This window comes from Blennius ocellaris (genome assembly GCF_963422515.1).
Source record: "Blennius ocellaris genome assembly, chromosome: 12".
NCBI lineage: Eukaryota > Metazoa > Chordata > Actinopteri > Blenniiformes > Blenniidae > Blennius > Blennius ocellaris.
In genome coordinates, this window is record NC_137661.1 from 20254874 (window position 1) to 20274624 (window position 19751).

At 43.7% G+C, this 19751-nt stretch overlaps 1 protein-coding gene across 1 annotated transcript; it reads left to right on the forward strand.

The window, feature by feature from the left end:
- Positions 1–21: 21 nt before the first annotated feature.
- dnm3a (dynamin 3a) lies at positions 22–19238 on the forward strand. Its single transcript, XM_080506528.1, has 21 exons — positions 22–603; positions 2357–2430; positions 2969–3118; positions 3368–3571; positions 3662–3760; positions 4417–4577; positions 4662–4804; positions 4891–5026; positions 5137–5204; positions 5298–5436; positions 5522–5608; positions 5720–5790; positions 5879–5939; positions 6744–6770; positions 7355–7468; positions 12674–12783; positions 15920–16031; positions 16690–16851; positions 17204–17427; positions 17515–17673; positions 18862–19238. The coding sequence occupies exons 1-21, from the start codon at positions 443–445 to the stop codon at positions 18893–18895; spliced, it is 2496 nt and encodes an 831-aa protein (XP_080362654.1). The 5' UTR covers positions 22–442; the 3' UTR covers positions 18896–19238.
- Positions 19239–19751: the final 513 nt, after the last annotated feature.

Consider the following 19751-nt stretch of genomic DNA (forward strand, 5'->3'; position numbering starts at 1 on the left):
GCTGTCAAAGGAAAACTGTTTTCCTCCGATACATGGAGCAGAAGCTGCTCCGCGGCCAGCTCCACGCCTCCGTCCAGGGCCCGAAACGGGCGACGAGCCGCACACGTTTGGAGTTTTTCGCCGTCAAAAATGTCTTCGGCGAGTTGTTTTCGGAGACTTGAGTTCTGCGAGTCCAAGCATGGGCACACTCGTCGTTACCAGACTCACGCGCCGTGCTGAGGGGCTAACGGCGGCTCTGGGTTGGGACCTCCAGCCTTTTGTACCGATCTAAAAGAAGAAGGAAAAAAAACAACAACCCTGTTTTCTGGATTTTTTTTTTTTTTTTAACTGCTTAAAAAAATACAATATCGGAAAAGTTATTTTAGTATGACAGTTAGTCTGTCGACTGCTGGAGACTAGAAGTGGAGGAAAGTTGGGTTCACAGGTCGCTGCTGCTGTTGCGATGGGCAACCTGGGGATGGAGGACCTGATCCCGATGGTCAACCGGCTTCAAGACGCCCTCAGCGGGGTGGGACACACCTGCAGCCTCCATCTGCCCCAGATCGCCGTGGTGGGCGGCCAGAGTGCAGGAAAGAGCTCCGTGCTGGAGAACTTTGTGGGCAGGTAAGTCACACACACACACACACACACACACACCCTCATCAGTCCATGGTACCAATCAGAGGCACGCCACATGGATGGGTGCTGTTTGTTTACATTTGAGTCGTGAAATATTCAGACTATGTTTTGTCAGTCAAGTTTGATTTGTATTATTTATTTATTTTTTGTATTTTTATTTATATTTTTTTCAGCCACAAACTACTCGAGTCTTACTGTAGCTGTGACACTTTTGTGCTGTAAGGGCAAGTGTGGGTCACAGTAATGACTGAATCACGCATTAAGTTGAGCTGAAGTTACATAGATTGAAATAAAATTATACCCCCCAAAAAAAGCTTCTGGTCTTGCACTCTCTTCAGAACTTGTGTTTGGGGAGAACAGAGTGATACTCACTCCACAGATGTTTTCATTTATGACAAAAGTGATGAGCAACAACTCAGTACTTGGAACAATATTATTTCCATATTAGTAATCAGTTACTATTGCTTTGCTGCCAAAGGAGGTGTGGCAGTTTACTTAATAACACCAATCACAATACTCCTATGACATACAGTTCCAGATTTAAGCACTAAAATCCAACACAACTTGTGTGTCTAATTTAATATGTTAAGACATTTTAATTATGTGCCGTGTACATGTGTTGTAAGCCCATTGGGACTATTCAATGTCTAATTCTTGTTGCTGTATCAATCTTAATGAAGGTCAATGTGTTTCTATGTCATAGCCTCCAGTTCAAGCATTACGGCTATATTTGCTTCTCTGTAAGTGTCGGGTGCCAAACGTGGCAGTGCCTGTTTGACAGGAGTTAGTCGGTACAGCAGCTTATCTCAACTGTCTTCGTGGGTGTCGGTGACGGCGCTGTAAAGGCTCCTGGAACATAATAGCAACAAGTCAGCACTTCCAACAACTCTGTATCGAACAGAGCCTTGTTTCGTCACGCCCTTTTTTGACCTTTAGCAAAGTCTCAAGGTCCTAAAAATAATTTCGCTCACCAATGAATAAAACTCTTGTTTCAGAAAAGTCTAGGGGCGAGTTGGACGGTTTAGTGTGTGACAGGGAGACTAAGTACTTCCATCCTGTCTGAAAGGAATGCTGGTGAGTAAGTCGGTAATTCCCAAGCTTCCTGAAATCACTGATGAGACAGTGGGGCTCCTTAAAGACACCTACAGGCTTTGTCCATGTCGGTATGTAATCTCGGCCATTATCTGTGGCATTGCCAGCTGGTTGGCGAAGCTTTCTTTCCCGAAGGATTGTGGGTATTTGATCATGTACCTCAGTTATTTTTCTCAGGCCTAACTACGCTATGACACCCTTTTTGGGGGAGCATTGTGGGACAGGATGTAATAAAACAAACTTCCTGTATGTGCCTTTAATAGGAAGGAGGAGGTCCATGTTTTATCCAGTGCACTTCTTTCTTTGTAAAACGAAGCCTTTGGGTTTTAGCTTCCATGCATCACAGTTCAAACTAATTTCATGCCCTCTTGTTTGAAATGTTGACAATTCATGTCGATGATATGCTCACTAATTGAATAACATTGTGTAAGATTGCCTTTCGCAGAAAACTTTAAGGCTTCTCCTTAACAGCACGTCATATAGTTGGGTTTTAGTTTCATGTATGGAAATAATGAAAACGTTATGTCATCAAACCATTGTTCCATTTTAAGTCGTAAGTCAAGATCTATAGCACTCGCAGTCTCCATTTGGGCCTATGTGAGTGTATAAACGTCTCCATCTCAGCCTTTTTCCCCTCTCCTAACAGAGACTTTCTTCCCCGGGGATCAGGAATCGTAACTCGCAGACCTTTAATCCTTCAGCTGATAAATGCTACCACAGGTAAAAAAAAGCCCCTTTGGCCTCATGTCTTTCAGCAGTGTGGGATCCAAACTGCCACCAGGTGGCAGTAGTACATGTTTTTACGACGGCTGCTTGATTGGCGTGGCAATGTGGGTGTAGTCATAGGGTGTAGTCGTCTATTGGATTTCAGAAGATGTGTCTTGCGTGTTTTTGCATTGCTTGTTTTTGCTGGGTAAAAAAAATACAGCAGAGTATTTGCATGATTCCAATAATAGTCTGGAATGGCTCTTGCTTTCGCTAATGGAGAACAATAAAATAAAGCAACACTGCACTTCCTTCCTGTCAAGAGATTAGTGTAATTGTTTTTGAAATCTGAGTACAAATAGTTGTATAAAAATGTTGGAACAGTAAGACTGTTTCAATTGTTGTACTCTGATAAAATATAAAAGGTACAGCCTCTGAAAGTGTTTTTTTTTTTTATTTCTGACGACATGACTACTTATTTTCACGTTTTCCAAATTATACCATTATAAATCTTGAACTGTTCAGCTGAACGTTTTTCTGTGTTTGTTCTCAGAGTACGGTGAATTTCTTCATTGTAAGGGAGAGAAGTTCACTGATTTTGATGAGATTTGCCGAGAAATTGAGGCAGAGACAAACAGACTTACGGGATCTAATAAAGCCATCTCTCCTGTCCCAATCCACCTTCGGATTTACTCTCCACACGGTAACAGTGTGTGTGTGTGTGTGTGTGTGTGTGTGTGTGTGTGTGTGTGTGTGTGTGTGTGTGTGTGTGTGTGTGTGTGTGTGTGTGTGTGTGTGTGTGTGTGTGTGTGTGTGTGTGTGTGTGTGTGTGTGTGTGTGTGTGTGTGTGTGTGTGTGTCCCAGAGGGCATCTCATTGCATATACTCTCTACTTTTCTGACAGTGCTGTGACCTGTATCATTGCTCTTGTTTCCATTTTCTTGGTTTTACAGTGTTGAATCTGACGATGGTGGACCTGCCTGGCATCACCAAAGTGCCTGTGGGCGATCAGCCAGCAGACATCGAGTATCAGATACGAGACATGATCATGCAGTACATCTGCAAAGAAAACTGTCTCATCTTGGCTGTTACTCCTGCCAACATGGACCTGGCCAACTCTGATGCCCTCAAATTAGCCAAAGACGTCGATCCGCAAGGTAAACTGTATCTATGGTAGCAAATATTAGCTCGTGTGACTGTCGCACTGCACCCTCATGTCTGAAACATGACTTCTGTCTTCCCGTTAGGTCAGCGTACAATTGGAGTCATCACAAAGCTGGACCTGATGGATGAAGGAACCGATGCCAAGAACATATTGGAGAACAGGTTGCTTCCCCTCCGCAGAGGTGTGTTGCTTAAGTGTGTGTGTGTCTATGCACTTGATGTTTGTTCAAGTAAATGGGGGCAACAGTTAAAGAGCAGGGAATTTGGTCGTTGATGGCCTAAGTTTGTGTAGCAGTTAGAAGAGTGGAGCTCTAAATATCGAATGAATTTGTGTTTTCGGTGGTTTCTGTGAAAGGAGGTTTTCAAAAGAAAGAAAAAAAGACAAAAAAAGTGAGCGACTGCCGAACAATATCCATGAACAAGGCATCCAAGATGGCCAGACTGAGTAAAGCACTACCAGGTGCTGTATCCATCACGCTTCCTCAACATTTCAAATGCGCTCACCATGGAAGCCCACGAGCAGCACAGAGCTCAAGTAATAAATGTATAAAGTCTATTAGACGTCTATCACCGCCCAAAGTACGGCGTTGAGCCCAGTCTACAAAACTTGCCCTGCTACTCCCAAACACACACGTTTCCTGCTTCTATGATACAGTCATAATGGAACAAATGTGTGGTCCGGGAAGAGTTCCCAAGGACACGTCAGAAACGTCAAGCTAAATTTGTCTCACAGCAAAAGGCCTTGATTGTTCTTTTTTCTTTTCCCCCTCCCCTGCATATTGTCTGTCTTGCAGTGATCCTGTGCTCCTCATTTCCGTTTTCATCTCTTCATTCACAGGCTATATAGGGGTGGTGAACCGAAGTCAGAAGGACATTGATGGGAAGAAGGACATTCAGGCAGCTCTGGAGGCAGAGAAGAATTTTTTCCTGTCCCATCCGGCCTACAAACACATGGCTGAGCGCATGGGAACCCCGTATTTACAGAGAACACTTAACCAGGTTCATAATGAATTCCTGCACAGGTGGCAATGTAAAGACCAGATATATAAGCGTTGTCACTGACCGAATGTTGAATGTCTCCAGCATCTTACCAATCACATCCGGGACACATTGCCAGCCTTCCGCGGTCATCTGCAGAGTCAGCTTCTGGCTCTGAAAAAAGAAGCTGAGGAGTACAGAGACGACAGTCCCGATGATCCCTCACGCAAGACCAAGGCTTTGCTAAAGTCAGAGCATCGCTCTTTGTGCATGCATAGTTTCAGATGGAATATGTGTGTGCGTTAATCCTGACCCGTGCGTTTCTATCTTCAAGGTCAGTTCAGTGCTTGGCCGCTGACTTTGAGAAGCTCATTGAGGGTTCTGGTGACAAAGTGGACACCGGTCATCTCTCAGGTGGCGCCAGGATCAATCGAATCTTTCACGAGCGATTCCCCTACGACCTGTTGAAGGTGTGCACGTGTTGCTTTGTGTGGTTTTTTTTTTCTCTTGCGAGACTATGGATTTTGTACATCAACTAGCTCAACTCAGGCTTGTGATGATATACTTTGCATTTCTCAAGATTAAAACAGATGAAAGGAAACTGCGCCAGGAAATCAACTATGCCATCAGAAACATCCACGGTATCAGGTGCAGTTCAGTTTTCTGATTTTAAATAGCTATCATTTACACTCCTCTCTTTCTAATTCTTCTATGATAACATCACATTTTTTTACCCTACAGGACAGGTCTTTTCACTCCTGACATGGCATTTGAAGCTATAGTGAAGAAACTGGTGTCACAACTGAAAGGGCCATGTATTAAATTTATTGACATGGTCAGTGATGAACTAACCACCACTGTGTACCAGTGCATTGAAAAGGTATGAATATGGTTGATCACATGCTCAATTTGTTGCACAATTTACCTTGTAAGAACTGATTTTCTATCCCGTTTTTCACCTGTAGCTTAACTCCTTTCCCAAACTACGAAATGAGACAGAGAGAATTGTAACCGGTGAAATTCGGGAACTGAAGACTAAATGCAGAGACCAGGTTTTTCACATACATTTACAAATTGCATATTTGCTTTTAATATCTGGATATACCACTGCCAATCCACTACTGATTTAAAAAAAATAATAATAATTGCTCTGTTCTGTTCAGGTCTTGCTGCTTATTGACATACAGCTTGCCTACATAAATACCAACCATGAAGACTTTGTTGGTTTCACAACGTAAGTAATGTTAATTGTTGATCATTGCAAAATTGAGTACAGTTTGGAAAATTCAAACAAGTTACACTGTTCTCTGTTTGTCTCTCAGTGCCCAGCAGGTGCACAATCACAACAATAAGACTGTTGCAGCAGGGATGGCAGGAAACCAGGTGATGCATTTATAATAATTCTATATTATTTATAAACAGAGAGGTCTGCTGCATTTTTGTAAAATTCAATGGTTTTTAAGAATTTTATTGCATATGAACTCTTGTTCACTTTGCTCAGCCAGTTTATTTTATTCTTCTGCTTTTGCAAGAGCAAACGCAAATAAGACTGGACCCATATCTCGCAGCTCTCATTTCTTTCTACTTGTTGGTTTAAAAAAAAAAAAAGATTCTTAAAATTAAAACAGTGGTTGAAAAAAGCAGATTTATTATCAACCCGACATATGCACTTGTTTATGTTATGTTATGTAAGTTATATTGTGTGCAGGTTTGAAATCAAATTATTTACTACTACTTACTTAAAGAGTAATGGTAAAAAAAACAAACATACATACATACATTTATGTTCACGTCGTGTGTAAGACATTAACTAGAATTAATCCACAATCATAAATGTTGAGTAATTCAAATGTCGTAATGTTCCCATAGTTGATTGTAGGTTTTCAAAGAAGTCAGGCCAACCATGTAAAATATTATGATTCATATGCAGCACAATAGTTATGTGTCATATTTGCAAGTGGGGATCATTTGTTGAAAGCAATTTAACAGCCTGAATTAATGACTGTCAGGTTGAACAAAAGTACACTGGAACTACAGCTTTAATTAAAGGAAATGAACATGAGCTTTTGACGTCATCTCTTCATGTTGCCTTGATAACGGTTAACTGTTCACACATGGACATTAATTTCCACCCCCCCAAAACCATGCCATCTTAATATTATCACTTCATCCTTTGTTTCTCTGCAGGGTGTGGCCCTTCGTTCAAGTCTAATAGTAGGAGACCATTCTCTTTAAGTGTTCTCACTCACTTCTGCCACTGCTGGGCATTTCTGTATATTGGAGTCGGTCTTCAGTGTTTTGGGTTGCCATACTGACAGTGACTCCGGCAATATGGTTTATTTTCAAGCTTTCACAATTCTATTTCATGTCATCTACATCTGATAATGTCACTATTTTACTGTTTTCTTCTTCATTGTACTCTTTCTGTCCTCAACTTATAACTCTTATCTTTCTCAGTTTTATTGTTCCAAAAAGATTTACTAACACATTTTTTGTTGTCGGGATGTTTATGTGGCATCTTTGTATTGTGCCTTATTTTTTTTTGTCGTTTTGTATTTGTCATTACACACTTTTTTTTCCTCTCCAGTGAACTTGGCAATTACAGTGATTACAGTGTCCACTGTACCTGACTTTTATTGCTTTTTTTCTTTAGCATGTTCCGTTCTCCTGTTATGACCCGCCCTGCCAATCTTCCTCTACGTTATACCTTCTCATACATCTACCCTCTGGATGTACTTTTATTTGCACCTGTCTTGTCAGTGTTGCCATCTGAGATCCTTTTCTTGACTGTTGTGCAGGTCATACGCAAGGGTTGGCTGACCATCAACAACATGGGCATCATGAAAGGTGGAGCCAGAGAATACTGGTTCATCCTGTCCGCCGAAAATCTGTCCTGGTTCAAGGATGATGGGGTGAGGCCTTTGACGTTAATGAGCCATTAAGCTCGGTTTTTTTTTGTGCTTTATTATTGAAACAGATTTGACTTGAACATATCAGGATAGACAAGTATCAATAACATAGCATTTTGCTTTATTCAACAAATGTTTTTTTTCAATGCATCTCAGCTCGAGTAAGCAAATTAATCAGTGCACTCGGAGAATTCAGCACGGGGGAAATCCTTCATTTGCTGATATATTATCACAGCATCGATAAACCCCCAGCCGATTTATTGAAGTGGGTGGCAGAGCTGTCCTTGCTGTCCTCTGCTCTGATGTCAGTGGGGCTGCCATCTGTCTGCCTGTCTGTGCCTGCTGTACAGGAGCAGAAGGTCTGCACAGCAAGTGTAGACAGGCAGACACACCACAACAGTCTCATCCTTCCACAGCTGATGTCATGGGAAAAGGGAAGTACTAGAGCGTGGTGGGAGATCAGAGGAGGAAACACAATCCAAAATGTGTGTATGGATACAAACAATACCAAGCATCAAAACACTCACATCTGAATGAAAACTCTATCGATGGATGGTTGACATGTGAGGCTATGATGTTGTGTTTGACTGACCGTTCAGTTATTGGTGCAAACAGTTTGGAGAATGTTTTTTTGTTCTTTCAAAATAAGTTGTTGTTTTCAGTTGTATGTACAGCTAAATGGCTGTACTACTGTATAACTTTTCTCCATCCAGCGAACTGTGGATTTTCTCTCCTGCCACCTGGACCTGCAACTGAACCCCAATGCATGTTTCCTTCATGCATTCCCTCGACACCCCCCCCCCCCCCCCCCCCCCCCTCCCCATTCCCCATTCCTCCTGCTCTCCCCTCACTCTTCCCCCTTACTCCCCCTTTTCTTCCTCTTCTGGGAGTTTAGGCATTTGGAGCGGCTCACTCTGACACAGCTGGAGCTGCCCCAAGCCAAACACACACACACACACACACACACACACACACACACACACACACACACACACACACACACACACACACACACTTGTATATACAGTATACAGTACACATGCAGACTCTGATGTAAATAAAGTTGGCTGCAAACAGTGGGGAAAATATACACCCTCAAACAGACACATGGTCACTTCTCAGATAAACACTGGATCACTTGAACACAGTGTTCCAGACACAGCCCCAGGCATGCACATTGTGCACACACAGTCGAAGGTTTCCTCTTGGTATCGTTCCCTTTTCCAAGCCTTTACGAATCACCTCATTCAGACGCACACAGACCTCACACATCTGCAAGAAATCACTGGAAACCAAGAATGCGAATATCTGTCCACCACATCAGATGAGCAAATGTTAGCTGTTTGCAAATCATACTGACACATTCATTCCTCGCCGCACGATTTCAAAACGTATATTACTAGTCACGTCCAATCGAGTCCGTTTTTAATTTTTGCACCGCTTCTTTTTACTGCGTAAGATTTATCAGCTGTTTGTGGATTAGGGAGGCTTGAGTGCAGAGTCAGTCACCCACGATATCACTGGAGATCATATCTACTGCCTTTTCAAATGTGCACACACACACACACACACACACACACACACACACACACACACACACACACACACACACACACACACACACACACACACACACACACACACACACACACACACACACACACAAGCCAAAGATCTGCTTCTTCTCAATTGAAGTTCCCGCTCTCATATCTCCCGCCCACACTACCTCCACATACATTTCTTTTTTCTTTGACTCCCCCCCTCCTTTTTTTTTTGTCCTTCATTTGCCTCTCTTGCTTTATGCTCCTTTTTGTCACCCTCTCTCTGTCTGTTTTGCCCTCTTTTTTTTCTTTCTCCCCTTTTCTGCGGTTGGCAGTCTCCTTGGGACTTTACACATTCCTGACTTGAAAATCTGAAGCTTTGTCCAAACACCGTCTTCCAAGATCTGCCCCAGAGAAATCCCAAATGGCCGTTTATATGCTTCAGACCTCCCCTTTTCTACTCCCCCCTTTCTCCTTAACTCCTCCAGACTCCCTCTCAAATATTTCTCCCCCCCACCCCCCCCACCTCATCCACAAAAAAACATCCCTTTCATATTCCCTCCACCATCCTTGTGCCCATTACTTCCACAAACAATTTGTTAACCCCTTTGACACTGCGCCTCGCATCTTTCTTTTTTTTTTCTGTACTTGACAGCGTTTGTACCCTGCGCTCACCTCACGCTGAGAGAACAGCATACTAGTTCAGAGTTTAATGTCCACAGCACACTGAGCAGACATACATTCCTACACCCCCTGATTGCCAGGGCTCCACCAGGCACTCTGAAGAAAAACAGATGGCCTATATGCTTAATCCACATGCACTCCACTGTGTATATGGGTGTGAGGCCTTTTCTGGCTTGCAAATCCATTAGTCTCAAAGTTGTGGAGACATAGCTTCAGACACCACAGCTCTGATGCGTGATATTTCTCGACAACTCCAATACTGCGGGGAGTATACACACATATGATGTATCTGCATGCACATACAATGCAATACGCACAGTGTCTGTGGAAACAAGCAGAAAACATGCAGAAAGTGAGAAAACTTAGTTTGTTAGCCACTGTGGGAAACATTTCTACTGGTCAGTTTGCCTGCGATGCACGAGCGTTAGCTGATTAGCTCATTTGTAGATTTGAAAGTTTATAGCTTTGAAAATCAGTAAAACCGTAGCAAGCTGTTTGTTTTCTTGCTCGTATGTCGCCCTTATTCTCCATATTCCACTTATTACTAAGAATTTCATTCAAGCTGACATATGCTGCAGTTTGGATGAGTTGTTGCGTGACGTAGGAACGAGTTGACCACAGTGTTTGACGAAATTAAAGCCGTTGATCGCATGTGCACAATTTAAGGAATCATCACAAACGCAAGCAAGAAACATAGGAGAATGCCGGTCCCTATTTTTGCCCTGGAGTCGAGTACATTCAAGTTTTCAGGTTGTCCTGAGTCTGTGGTGATGACGCTATTGTAGGTCGCTGTTGCACTTCCTTGCACAGTCTAACCAATGTGCAGACTACTGTACACCAGTAAGATCCTGAACAGGTAGTCTGAACACTGGGATGACGGAGCAGGAGTCCTTTTTTTTTCTTTTTTTTATCTTCTTGTCGCTTCTTTCCGGCCTCTCCTCTTACATCTCTGGTCGTTTGCATGTCGTCCTCCCTTTTGGCGGAGAGAAGTCGGCAAAAGTGTTCCTTTTGTTATTCTCCTCTTTCTTATCCGGCCTCAATGCTGAGTCGAGCAAGAAGTCGACGCACATACACACACACACACCAGACTACCACTCCTCTGCATGTCCCGTCTTCGTAGATGTCGGTGCATGGCGAGTCGGCTGTCCTCAGAGCTGTGTCCCGGCGTAGTATCCAGTCTTGACGTGGCACTTTCACTCATTCAGCTACGGATCTGCCTGTATACTCAAGGAAGGCATAGGGAAATAAGGGGAGTGAGAGAAGGAAAGCGAGTTAGGGAGGAACTTAGTAGCCATATATGGGTTGATGGGACCCATGGGGAATCAAAGTCTGGAGTGGCCTGCAGTTTCTCCCCAGTTTCTTCTGCATGCTTCTTTGCAGCGCTCAATGTTCTGCAATGTTTCCTCATCTGGTATTGCGAAATATATCTCCATCTATCCCTCCGTCCCTTCTCCCTTGTCTTACTCTCTTTCTCATCTCTACTTTCTATTTCTACCCCATCAGCGCACCCTATACTCGCTCCAGTCTCCGCCCCGTGTGTCTAAAGCGATCCCAGATGTTGCTGTACAAGCGCCAATCGCATTCTGTCATTTTTTTTTTCAGCCTCTGTTACAGGAAGTGGGCCCCTTTGGAAAAAAGGAAAGGGGAGTTAAGGAAGAGAGTCGTAGGGTTCAGGGGTGCAATGAGAGAGGGAAGACCAAATTGTACTACTGACATAGTGCCATCCAGTATCACAAATGTGCCTGTGTTTAATTCCAAGTGTCTATGTACGTACATGGGTGAATCTATGCACGCAGGGAGAATTCACGGCTTTTATAGGACCATATTTGCTGATCTGAAATTTTTTTAGTACTCTTCTGTGGCGTTTTATTTATTTTTCAGCTGTATACTTCACTTTACCAAATTGCTGCCAGTTCTTCTGACCAGCCATTCTCGAAGGCCAGTTCTTCTCAAGCCATACGTCTTCTCATCTATGGAGGAGAGATTGAGGGGGAAGGGCTTTGTTTTAGGAGAAATGTTGTGTTAGTACTTGAGTCTGAGTAATGACTTTCACATGTGGGCCCGGCCTTTCTCCTTCTTTTTTCATGTACTCCTCTGGTTCCCTCCCTCCTTGCTTCGGTCCTCCATACACTGCCTCCTTACTGTCTGGTTCTCCTCACTCGAGATGCCTCTGTCTACCAAATGTTCTCTGTCATTCATAAGCCAAGTCGTTGATGACAGTCTTTAGACTAATGGCAAATCCCCCCCACCCCCCTGTCTTTCTCTTCTTTCTCCAGTGGGTTTCTTACCACTAGTTTGGAGGTTGTTAATGTAAGTCAGCCCTGACTGTCAGACACATCATCGTATATGAACTACGATGCTCTTCTAGCGCAGTGTTTCACATTACCTACTCATATTGCATTCTCACGCTTTTCTCTAGGCCGTGGTTAATATTTGAAGCACAACCTAGAGAATAGTTACTGACACAACTGTGTTCACTCGTGCCCCAAACTTTAACATCCTCATTCTTGCTATTGACACCGATGCCACTTTTTCCATCCATCTTCTATCCCGCCTAAATTCTGTGAAGGGTCGCCGAGCGCTGGAGCCAATCCCAGCTTACTATGTGTGAGGGCAGGATACACACTAGACAGGTCACCAGTCCATCGTAGAACACACACATGGAGATGGGACAACCACACACATTCACACATAGGGGCAATTTAGCATCTTCACTTTAACCTCACATCTGTGTTTTGGGACTGTGGGAGGAAACCGGAGTTAACTGGAGGAAACACACACACATGCACACACACACACAGGGAGAACATGCAAACTCCACAAAGAACCCAGACTGGTATTTAAACTCGGACCTTCTCTCAGTGAGGCGAGAGCTCTAATCACTGCGCCACCGTGCGGCCCTGCCACTTTCTTCTCATATTATACTTCAACTCTGTCTGCTACAGTTAGATTTTTATCTTTTATTTTTTTCCATTTTCTTCAGGAAAAGGAGAAGAAGTACATGCTTCCCCTGGACAACATAAAGCTGAGGGATGTGGAGAGGGGCTTCATGTCGAGCAAATTTGTTTTTGCTCTCTTCAACACAGAGTTAAGGTTTGTGTACGCGGATTTGTGTTTGCATGACAGAAGACATGTGTTTTTCGCGTGTTTGAGTCAGAAAGGGAGTGCTCTCTTTGTCACCTGCTTGCTTGAACGTTTGGCGATCTTTGAAAGAGGGTGGACATAGTGGAGCAGGAAAGGGAGGAGATCTCTGGGCCGTGGTTTGCCCTTCCACTGACCTCTTCATCTCAACTTCGCCACCGGAACCAAAATGATATCCACTGGGCGCTGGAGCGGTTGTAGTTTTTCTGCATCCAAGTGTTGTGTATGCCAGGCTGTTGAGAGCAGGGCCGGACTGGAGTTTTCTGGGTTTACGTGTGCGAAACAGACTGAGAAAGATTAAGAGACGATCAGAGCGCCAGAGTGCGTGTTTTTTAGCTGGAGCAGACACAATCCCTGGCTGATTGTACCAGAGCATGTGGACTTTGTTTATAATTCTGTGCTACGCTGCATTCAGACACACAAACCGAATTTGAGAGGCCATGTGTGGGTTGAAACGTGTGTGTGTGTGTGTGTGTGCCGTTGCAAAGAGTGTGTGTGTACAGACCACAGCATACCGACGGCAGGCTCATTAAGCAGCTAATCAAAGCCAGAGAGCTTGGATCGGGAGATGAGGCTGCTCTTGTTTGGAAAGAATTGCTCGCCTCACCACAAAAAGGAGGGAGAGAGAAGAATTGGAAGGGGCTGAGAAAGAAAGCGGGAGAGAGAGAGCATCGGAGCCATCGGCCAGGAATGTGTCAAAGTCTGTCCTGTGTGCCCCCACCCCAACCCCCCCCCCCCCCTTTTCCTGCACCCTTACTCACTCTGTTACTGTTTCTATACGTGCGTGTGTGTGTTTGGAAGCAGACTTTGTCCCTGTGTGACAGTAATTGAAAACTTGAGGAAACTATTTAAATCATAAGCAGTCGGGGTTCTGCAGGAATTCCTCAAGATGAGTGAAAAAAAAACTCCCACTGGCCATAGGATACCTCCGGACGAAATAACACACACACGCACACACACACTGTTGATGTAAGTGATAAAGCAGCTTAGAGAACCATTTTAATCTGCACTCACTCGTGTACACAAACGTTGGTGTCCTGATCTTAGCGTAATAGCACTTCAGTATTGTCATTGTTGGCTGAGGTCCCTCTCTGTTAGCAACCACACCCACCCTGACTTATTAGCCTCACCCACCCGAGCCCAGTCTCACAAGCGCACAAAGTAAAGATCCATTTCACGATTCTTCTATATGTCTATTTTATTCCATTTCGGTCAGCTCTCTCTCTCTCTCTCTCTCATCTCCATTCATTCTCTCATCCTCACTGACACACACACAGAGCTTTCACATGTTTTAGGTTAATTACTTTGTGTTCTGAATGTGAGAACGGAACAACAAAAGAAGGAAAGAAACAACTGAGTGATTAAGGATAAATGTTTAACAGATGGGGCACAGCCTGCTCCAGATCTTCTGCTTGTTTCTCATTTTGCTGCCATTTTTGCCAGAGCATAGAGTAGGTTTGAGGGGCAGAGGAGTGATGAGAGAGTTATAGGTTTTGGTTGGAATCTTTGACACTGAGAAAACATGACAGTGATAAAGTGGAAAGTTGAAGGGAGGGACACTAACTCGGGGCACTGAATCTAAAAGCAATGGATCGTGTTTTATGTTGTATGTGGATTTGTCTCGCTGTGGGTAAAACCTATTTGTTGTCGCACTCGGTTGCAACAGTATATTACTTTACTTAATGTTACATGGAGAGTGAAATCCATCTGAACCACCAAAAGCTGAAACCTAAATTCTTCTGTTTTCCCAATAATGAGGCATTTGAAATAAAGAAACTGACAAAAGTCAACCCAGAAACCAATTTAAAAAGTATACATGCATACATACAATACGTCCTGTCTGAAAGTTAGCACAATTCCACACATGTTAGTATTTTTTTTTTCTATATTTGGATCATCAAATGTCTTTCTCTTTAAATGATCGCATAAATAAATCACATGAATTTTTCTCATCACTTATATGACTCAAAGAACTATATAATATCAAAATGAAGCATCTATATTGTCATCACAACTCAAAATAAATGAAATGGAAATTAGAGGTTTCAGATTAGAAATGAAGGAACTTTTCTTATCTAAACCTCTAACATTTAAGCCGTGCTGTTTCATTTGCTCTTGAATTATGTCTTGTCTGCTGGCACGAATGAACCGATTGAGATACTCAGGAGTAATTTTACATTTGTCTTGTTATGGGTTCTGAAAAAAAATAAATTATAAATCACATTTGACCGAGAAAAAAATTAATTGCTCATGGTATAGAGTTCAGCCCTTTGTGCAGGCGAGACTCAAGTTTGTATATAGAAGATGTATACAGAAGATATACAGCGCAGACAGAAGATATGCGGGTCAGAACCATTTTCCTGTTATGTCATTGACAAAGACACTTTACGAAATAGATTGCTGGAGATCTGGGGGTCTGATATTTATTCTCACACTTATGTCACCGTGGCTCCGATATTTTTTAAGAGGTTACAAGTTGAATCACTAAAACTACTCACAAACTCAATACGCTAAAGGAGGAAGCACACGTTACATATGTCGCGGTCTTATACAAATTGAATAATGGGCTTTAGAAGCCCTTAAAGACATTGGTAGAAGAAGAGACATGCGGAGCATAAGTACAAAGTATGTGGATTCAATACTTTTTTCCCTTTGGATATACATGAAATAAACGTTTTGTGTTCAGCTAAATGCTTCTTTTGATTGACGCACACTTTAGACAGGATCTGATTGGTGCACAAAGAGGGTCTAGAGCTGGTAGGTCTGCTACAAAGGTATGACCTAAACACTGAAATATTTCCTGTGATCCTGGCCACAGCTTTTTTTTTTTATCCTAATTTGGGAGTGATAATCTCAAAATTGCTAAAATTCTGCTTTTATTTTGTACAGTAGGATCATCCAGCATTCCTACAAGTGAACAATCTTCCATTGATTGTTTTTTTTAATGAACTGTGTGTTATTAGCTCTATGTATTTGTTGCAGTATGTAAGGAAACAAAGTGGAAATCACCCCAGAGTGTTGATTTGTATAAAAAAAAATTTTTTGTGTATTTTGTGGAGACATCTGACAGCAATGTACTAAATTGCAGGAACGTGTATAAAGACTACAAGTGCCTCGAGTTGGCCTGTGACTCTCAGGAGGAGTTGGACAGCTGGAAGGCGTCTCTGCTTCGGGCCGGCATCTACCCCGAGAGAGTCTCCGTGAGTACCGTGACCCCCAATTCAACCTAATTAAACCCAACCCTGACCTTAGCTGTGGGCAGCAGCACCTGCACTTCACCTCTTTGTGTGTGTCTGTACACCCAACACCTTCTCTTACCATGTAGCCTGGCTGTAACCCCGTACCCCTCTCTCTCCATGTTCCCCCTTTTCTCCCCCTGCCAGAGCGAAAAGAGAAGTCTCCCACCCCTTCCATCCCGCTCTGTCGTTGGCTCTTTAGCACAGCATTCTTGTTCCATGATGTCACTTTTGTGTGTGTGTGTGCGTGTGTGTGTGTGTGCATGTGCGTGTGTGTGTGTGTGTTCCAGTCTGTTTCTAATCAGCAGTTCCTCGTCCCTTACCCACTCCCCCCGTTCTTTCTTCTGCCCTCTTCTTTCTGCGAACCTCCCTTCTTTGTGTTCCCTCTGTTCTGCTCTCCCCTTCTCATCCTATCAAGTGTGCTACTTTTACTCCCGAGCAAAGACGAGATGACACGATACGGCAATCACACTTGAGACGGATCCATATCGCTTCACGTGTGCAATTGCAGCAGTCCTTGTCCGACATGACGCTTTGCCTTATGTGTCCCTGACTTAAAAAATGCGAGGACTGCATACTGTAAGCCATATTTATGTCCCACGTTGTTTCTATCGTCTCTCAGGTGGACGAGCAGGGAAATGGATCCTGTGAAAACTTTACAGATCCGCAGCTTGAGCGTCAAGTGGAGACCATTCGTAACCTGGTTGACTCCTACATGAGCATCATCTATAAGACTGTCCGGGACCTCATGCCAAAGACTATTATGCACCTTATGATCAACAGTGTAAGATACCCAGACAACACTGTTTCGCCATGTTCCCTCTTTTTTTGTTTTTCTCCACATTTTTGTCTCCGAGCCGCTAAAAGCTCCCTCATGGTGCGTTAAAATCTTGCCTCTGTTCCCCAAGCATCTTTGTTTGTCTCGCAGCTTTTGATGTTCGTTTTAGATTGCTTTGTAAATATTTGCATTCACATTATTTCGTCACACTTCTGTTGAATGGAAAAAAAAGAAAAAAAAGAAAAAAGGATAAACTTTTGGGGGGAAAAAACTTTTCAGACTTAAATCGAAGTAAAAACATCACTTTACGAGGTCGACAGCTGAGTTTGTCACGGCAGTCCCTAATTCCTTTCTGTAGGTGAAGGAGTTCATTAGCTCCGAGCTCCTGGCCCAGCTCTACGCTCTGGGAGAATGCTCCACGCTGATGGATGAGTCACCGGAGCAGCAGCAGCGCCGCGTGGAAGTTCTCCGCAAGCACGCCGCCCTGAAGGAGGCGCTCGCCGTCATCGGGGACATCTCCACCTCGACCTGCACCACCCCCCTGCCCCCACCTGTGGATTCCTCGTGGATACAACCCTCCAGGTATGGGCGAGGCCAACGAGTTGCCATGCAAGTGTAACAGTCCGTCCTGGTCAAGCCGTCACTTAAAAGGTCGTATTTTCTGCCCAGCCTGAGTCGGCCGAAGCACTCGGCGGCTGGCCACAAGCCGGCGCCGCGCGGCCACGCTCCACCTGCTCCTCGGGCGCCGTACGCGGGACGCAGCGTTTCCACCCGCGGCTTTCAGCAGCTCACCAACCAACACCACCGACCACCGACCAGTGTGCCAAGGTGACTGAAACTACAGAAATTAGGCCCTGCAAACGTGATGTGTCACATTACCGCGACCTCCAGGTCCTGGCAGGCCTGGGCATTAATGCGCACACACACTCTTGCAAATACACAATGAAATGACCTTCTGCAGCAGCACTAAGGGTAGAGGCAGAGTTGTTATTTGAGCTGGGTGGGGGTCTGCTGGAAAATGTGTTTCTCATATTCTCCTTCCCATCAGCCTCGGCAGACAGGGCTTCTCTTGGTCGCTGCTTTCTACTGGAGCCAGAGACAACAGGCCTGAGCGCTCCATCAAGTTTTCATCTTCTTCTCCATCCTCCACCCCCCCCCCCCCATTTTTCTCCAAGCATGCATTTGTTTTATTGCTTTCCTCAGTTTCACTCATGCAGTAACCGTTATTTTTCCTTTTCCCTGCACCTTTTCTTCGTGTACTTTTTTTTTTTTTTTTTCAGTTCTCCTCTTTCACTGGTAACTCCCCTGCTTTTGGCCTGTATCTCCTTTTTCTCTCTGCCTCATTTCCTCTGTGCTCTCCAATGGTTCTTTAGGTTCTTTCCCGCATAGAGTCTCATTCCTCTCCTGACTCTTTCCTTCCAAATGTGTGTCTCTCTACCTCCCCTATAGATAGATATACAGTGCACCAGACTTTATGTTACCTCTGTGATTTTCCTTTTCTTTTCTTTTCCTTTTTTTTTTTTTTAACATTCATTCACTTTATTTCAAAATCTGTTTGCACTGGACAGCAACTCGCATAACAAAATGTGTGGTGTCTTGAGCAATGAAAATATATAGGTCGAGCTTTTATTGAGAACTGCTGTGAACCACGATTTCAACACTATTTGGAAAGCTGAGCCGCTTGCTAAATCAGCTCTCTTATGTCTCCCCTTCAGATTTTCACATGCTTTTTCTATCAAACACGGCCACACCAAGCTGACGCTATGTAACCATGCCATTGTTTCTCACATCTGTCATGATAACACTACTTTTTTGGGGGGTTAGAAGGTATTGTTTGTTTGGACCTGTTTCCAGGAGGACCACGTCAGGATGACAGATTTTAAATTTAGAATTCATTACACTATTACGGACATGATATCTGAATTTCATTCTAAATTCTTCTTGCACATGTGAAATCTAAAAGTCATCTTTTTAGCTCTGATTCAACATTAAAACGATGTCCGATCTCATCTCCAGGAGGCAACCCCCGGCAATCCCGACCGTGAAGTAAGTCTTATGTGCGATGAACTCCATTACCCGTCTGCCCCTGTGGTCCTTCCCGCTGCAGTGCTACCCACAGACGACCCCCGCCTGATGTGTAATCCATCTGAAGCGCAACACAGTTCTTTTCTCAGTGTCCTCAGGGAGCTGCTGTCTGCAAAAATTCACTCCGTCCTCAGCCTGCTTTGTACATAATATCCATCGGCCATGAATGCTGGAATGTGCATGACGGTCTGCTGAGTTCTCTCAAGTGCTTTAACTTTGTGTAAATAAAAATCATATATGATTTATTATACTTTTAGAGAATACACATACACCATTTGTACTACCTGTGAATAAAAGGGTGTTTTATTTTTGAACATTTGTCTGCTTCTCTCTTTTTTTTTTATGCGTCAGGAAAAAAAAGCAGTTTTCACTGTCAGTTTTCCAAAACACTATAATGTTTCTTTCATTCCAGAGTTTCACTAAAAATCATTTGTTTATTTTTGTTGTTGGCTGCCAGACCTGCTTTTAATCAGTGTGGTGCCCTTGGATGACCTCACTCCACATTTCCCTCTCCTCCCACCTGTCATGTGAAGGAATTGACTAAAACTGTAGATTAACACAGTCTTACAGGCTCAGCCGGGTTCGACAGACACATTTCAGCCTTAAGTGAAATGCTTGACCCCACCGGTGGACATGGGACCACAAATCTGTCACCCCGACGCTGTAATTTGAAAGCAACTTACTTCCCAGTGCCACATGTCATGTTCAGTACATCCAACATAAACACCCAGAACGACAACCGCATGGGAACGCAGTGAAAGAACATTTGCACATTATTGCACATGTTTAGTACATGAGTCATACTGATTCTGAACGATACA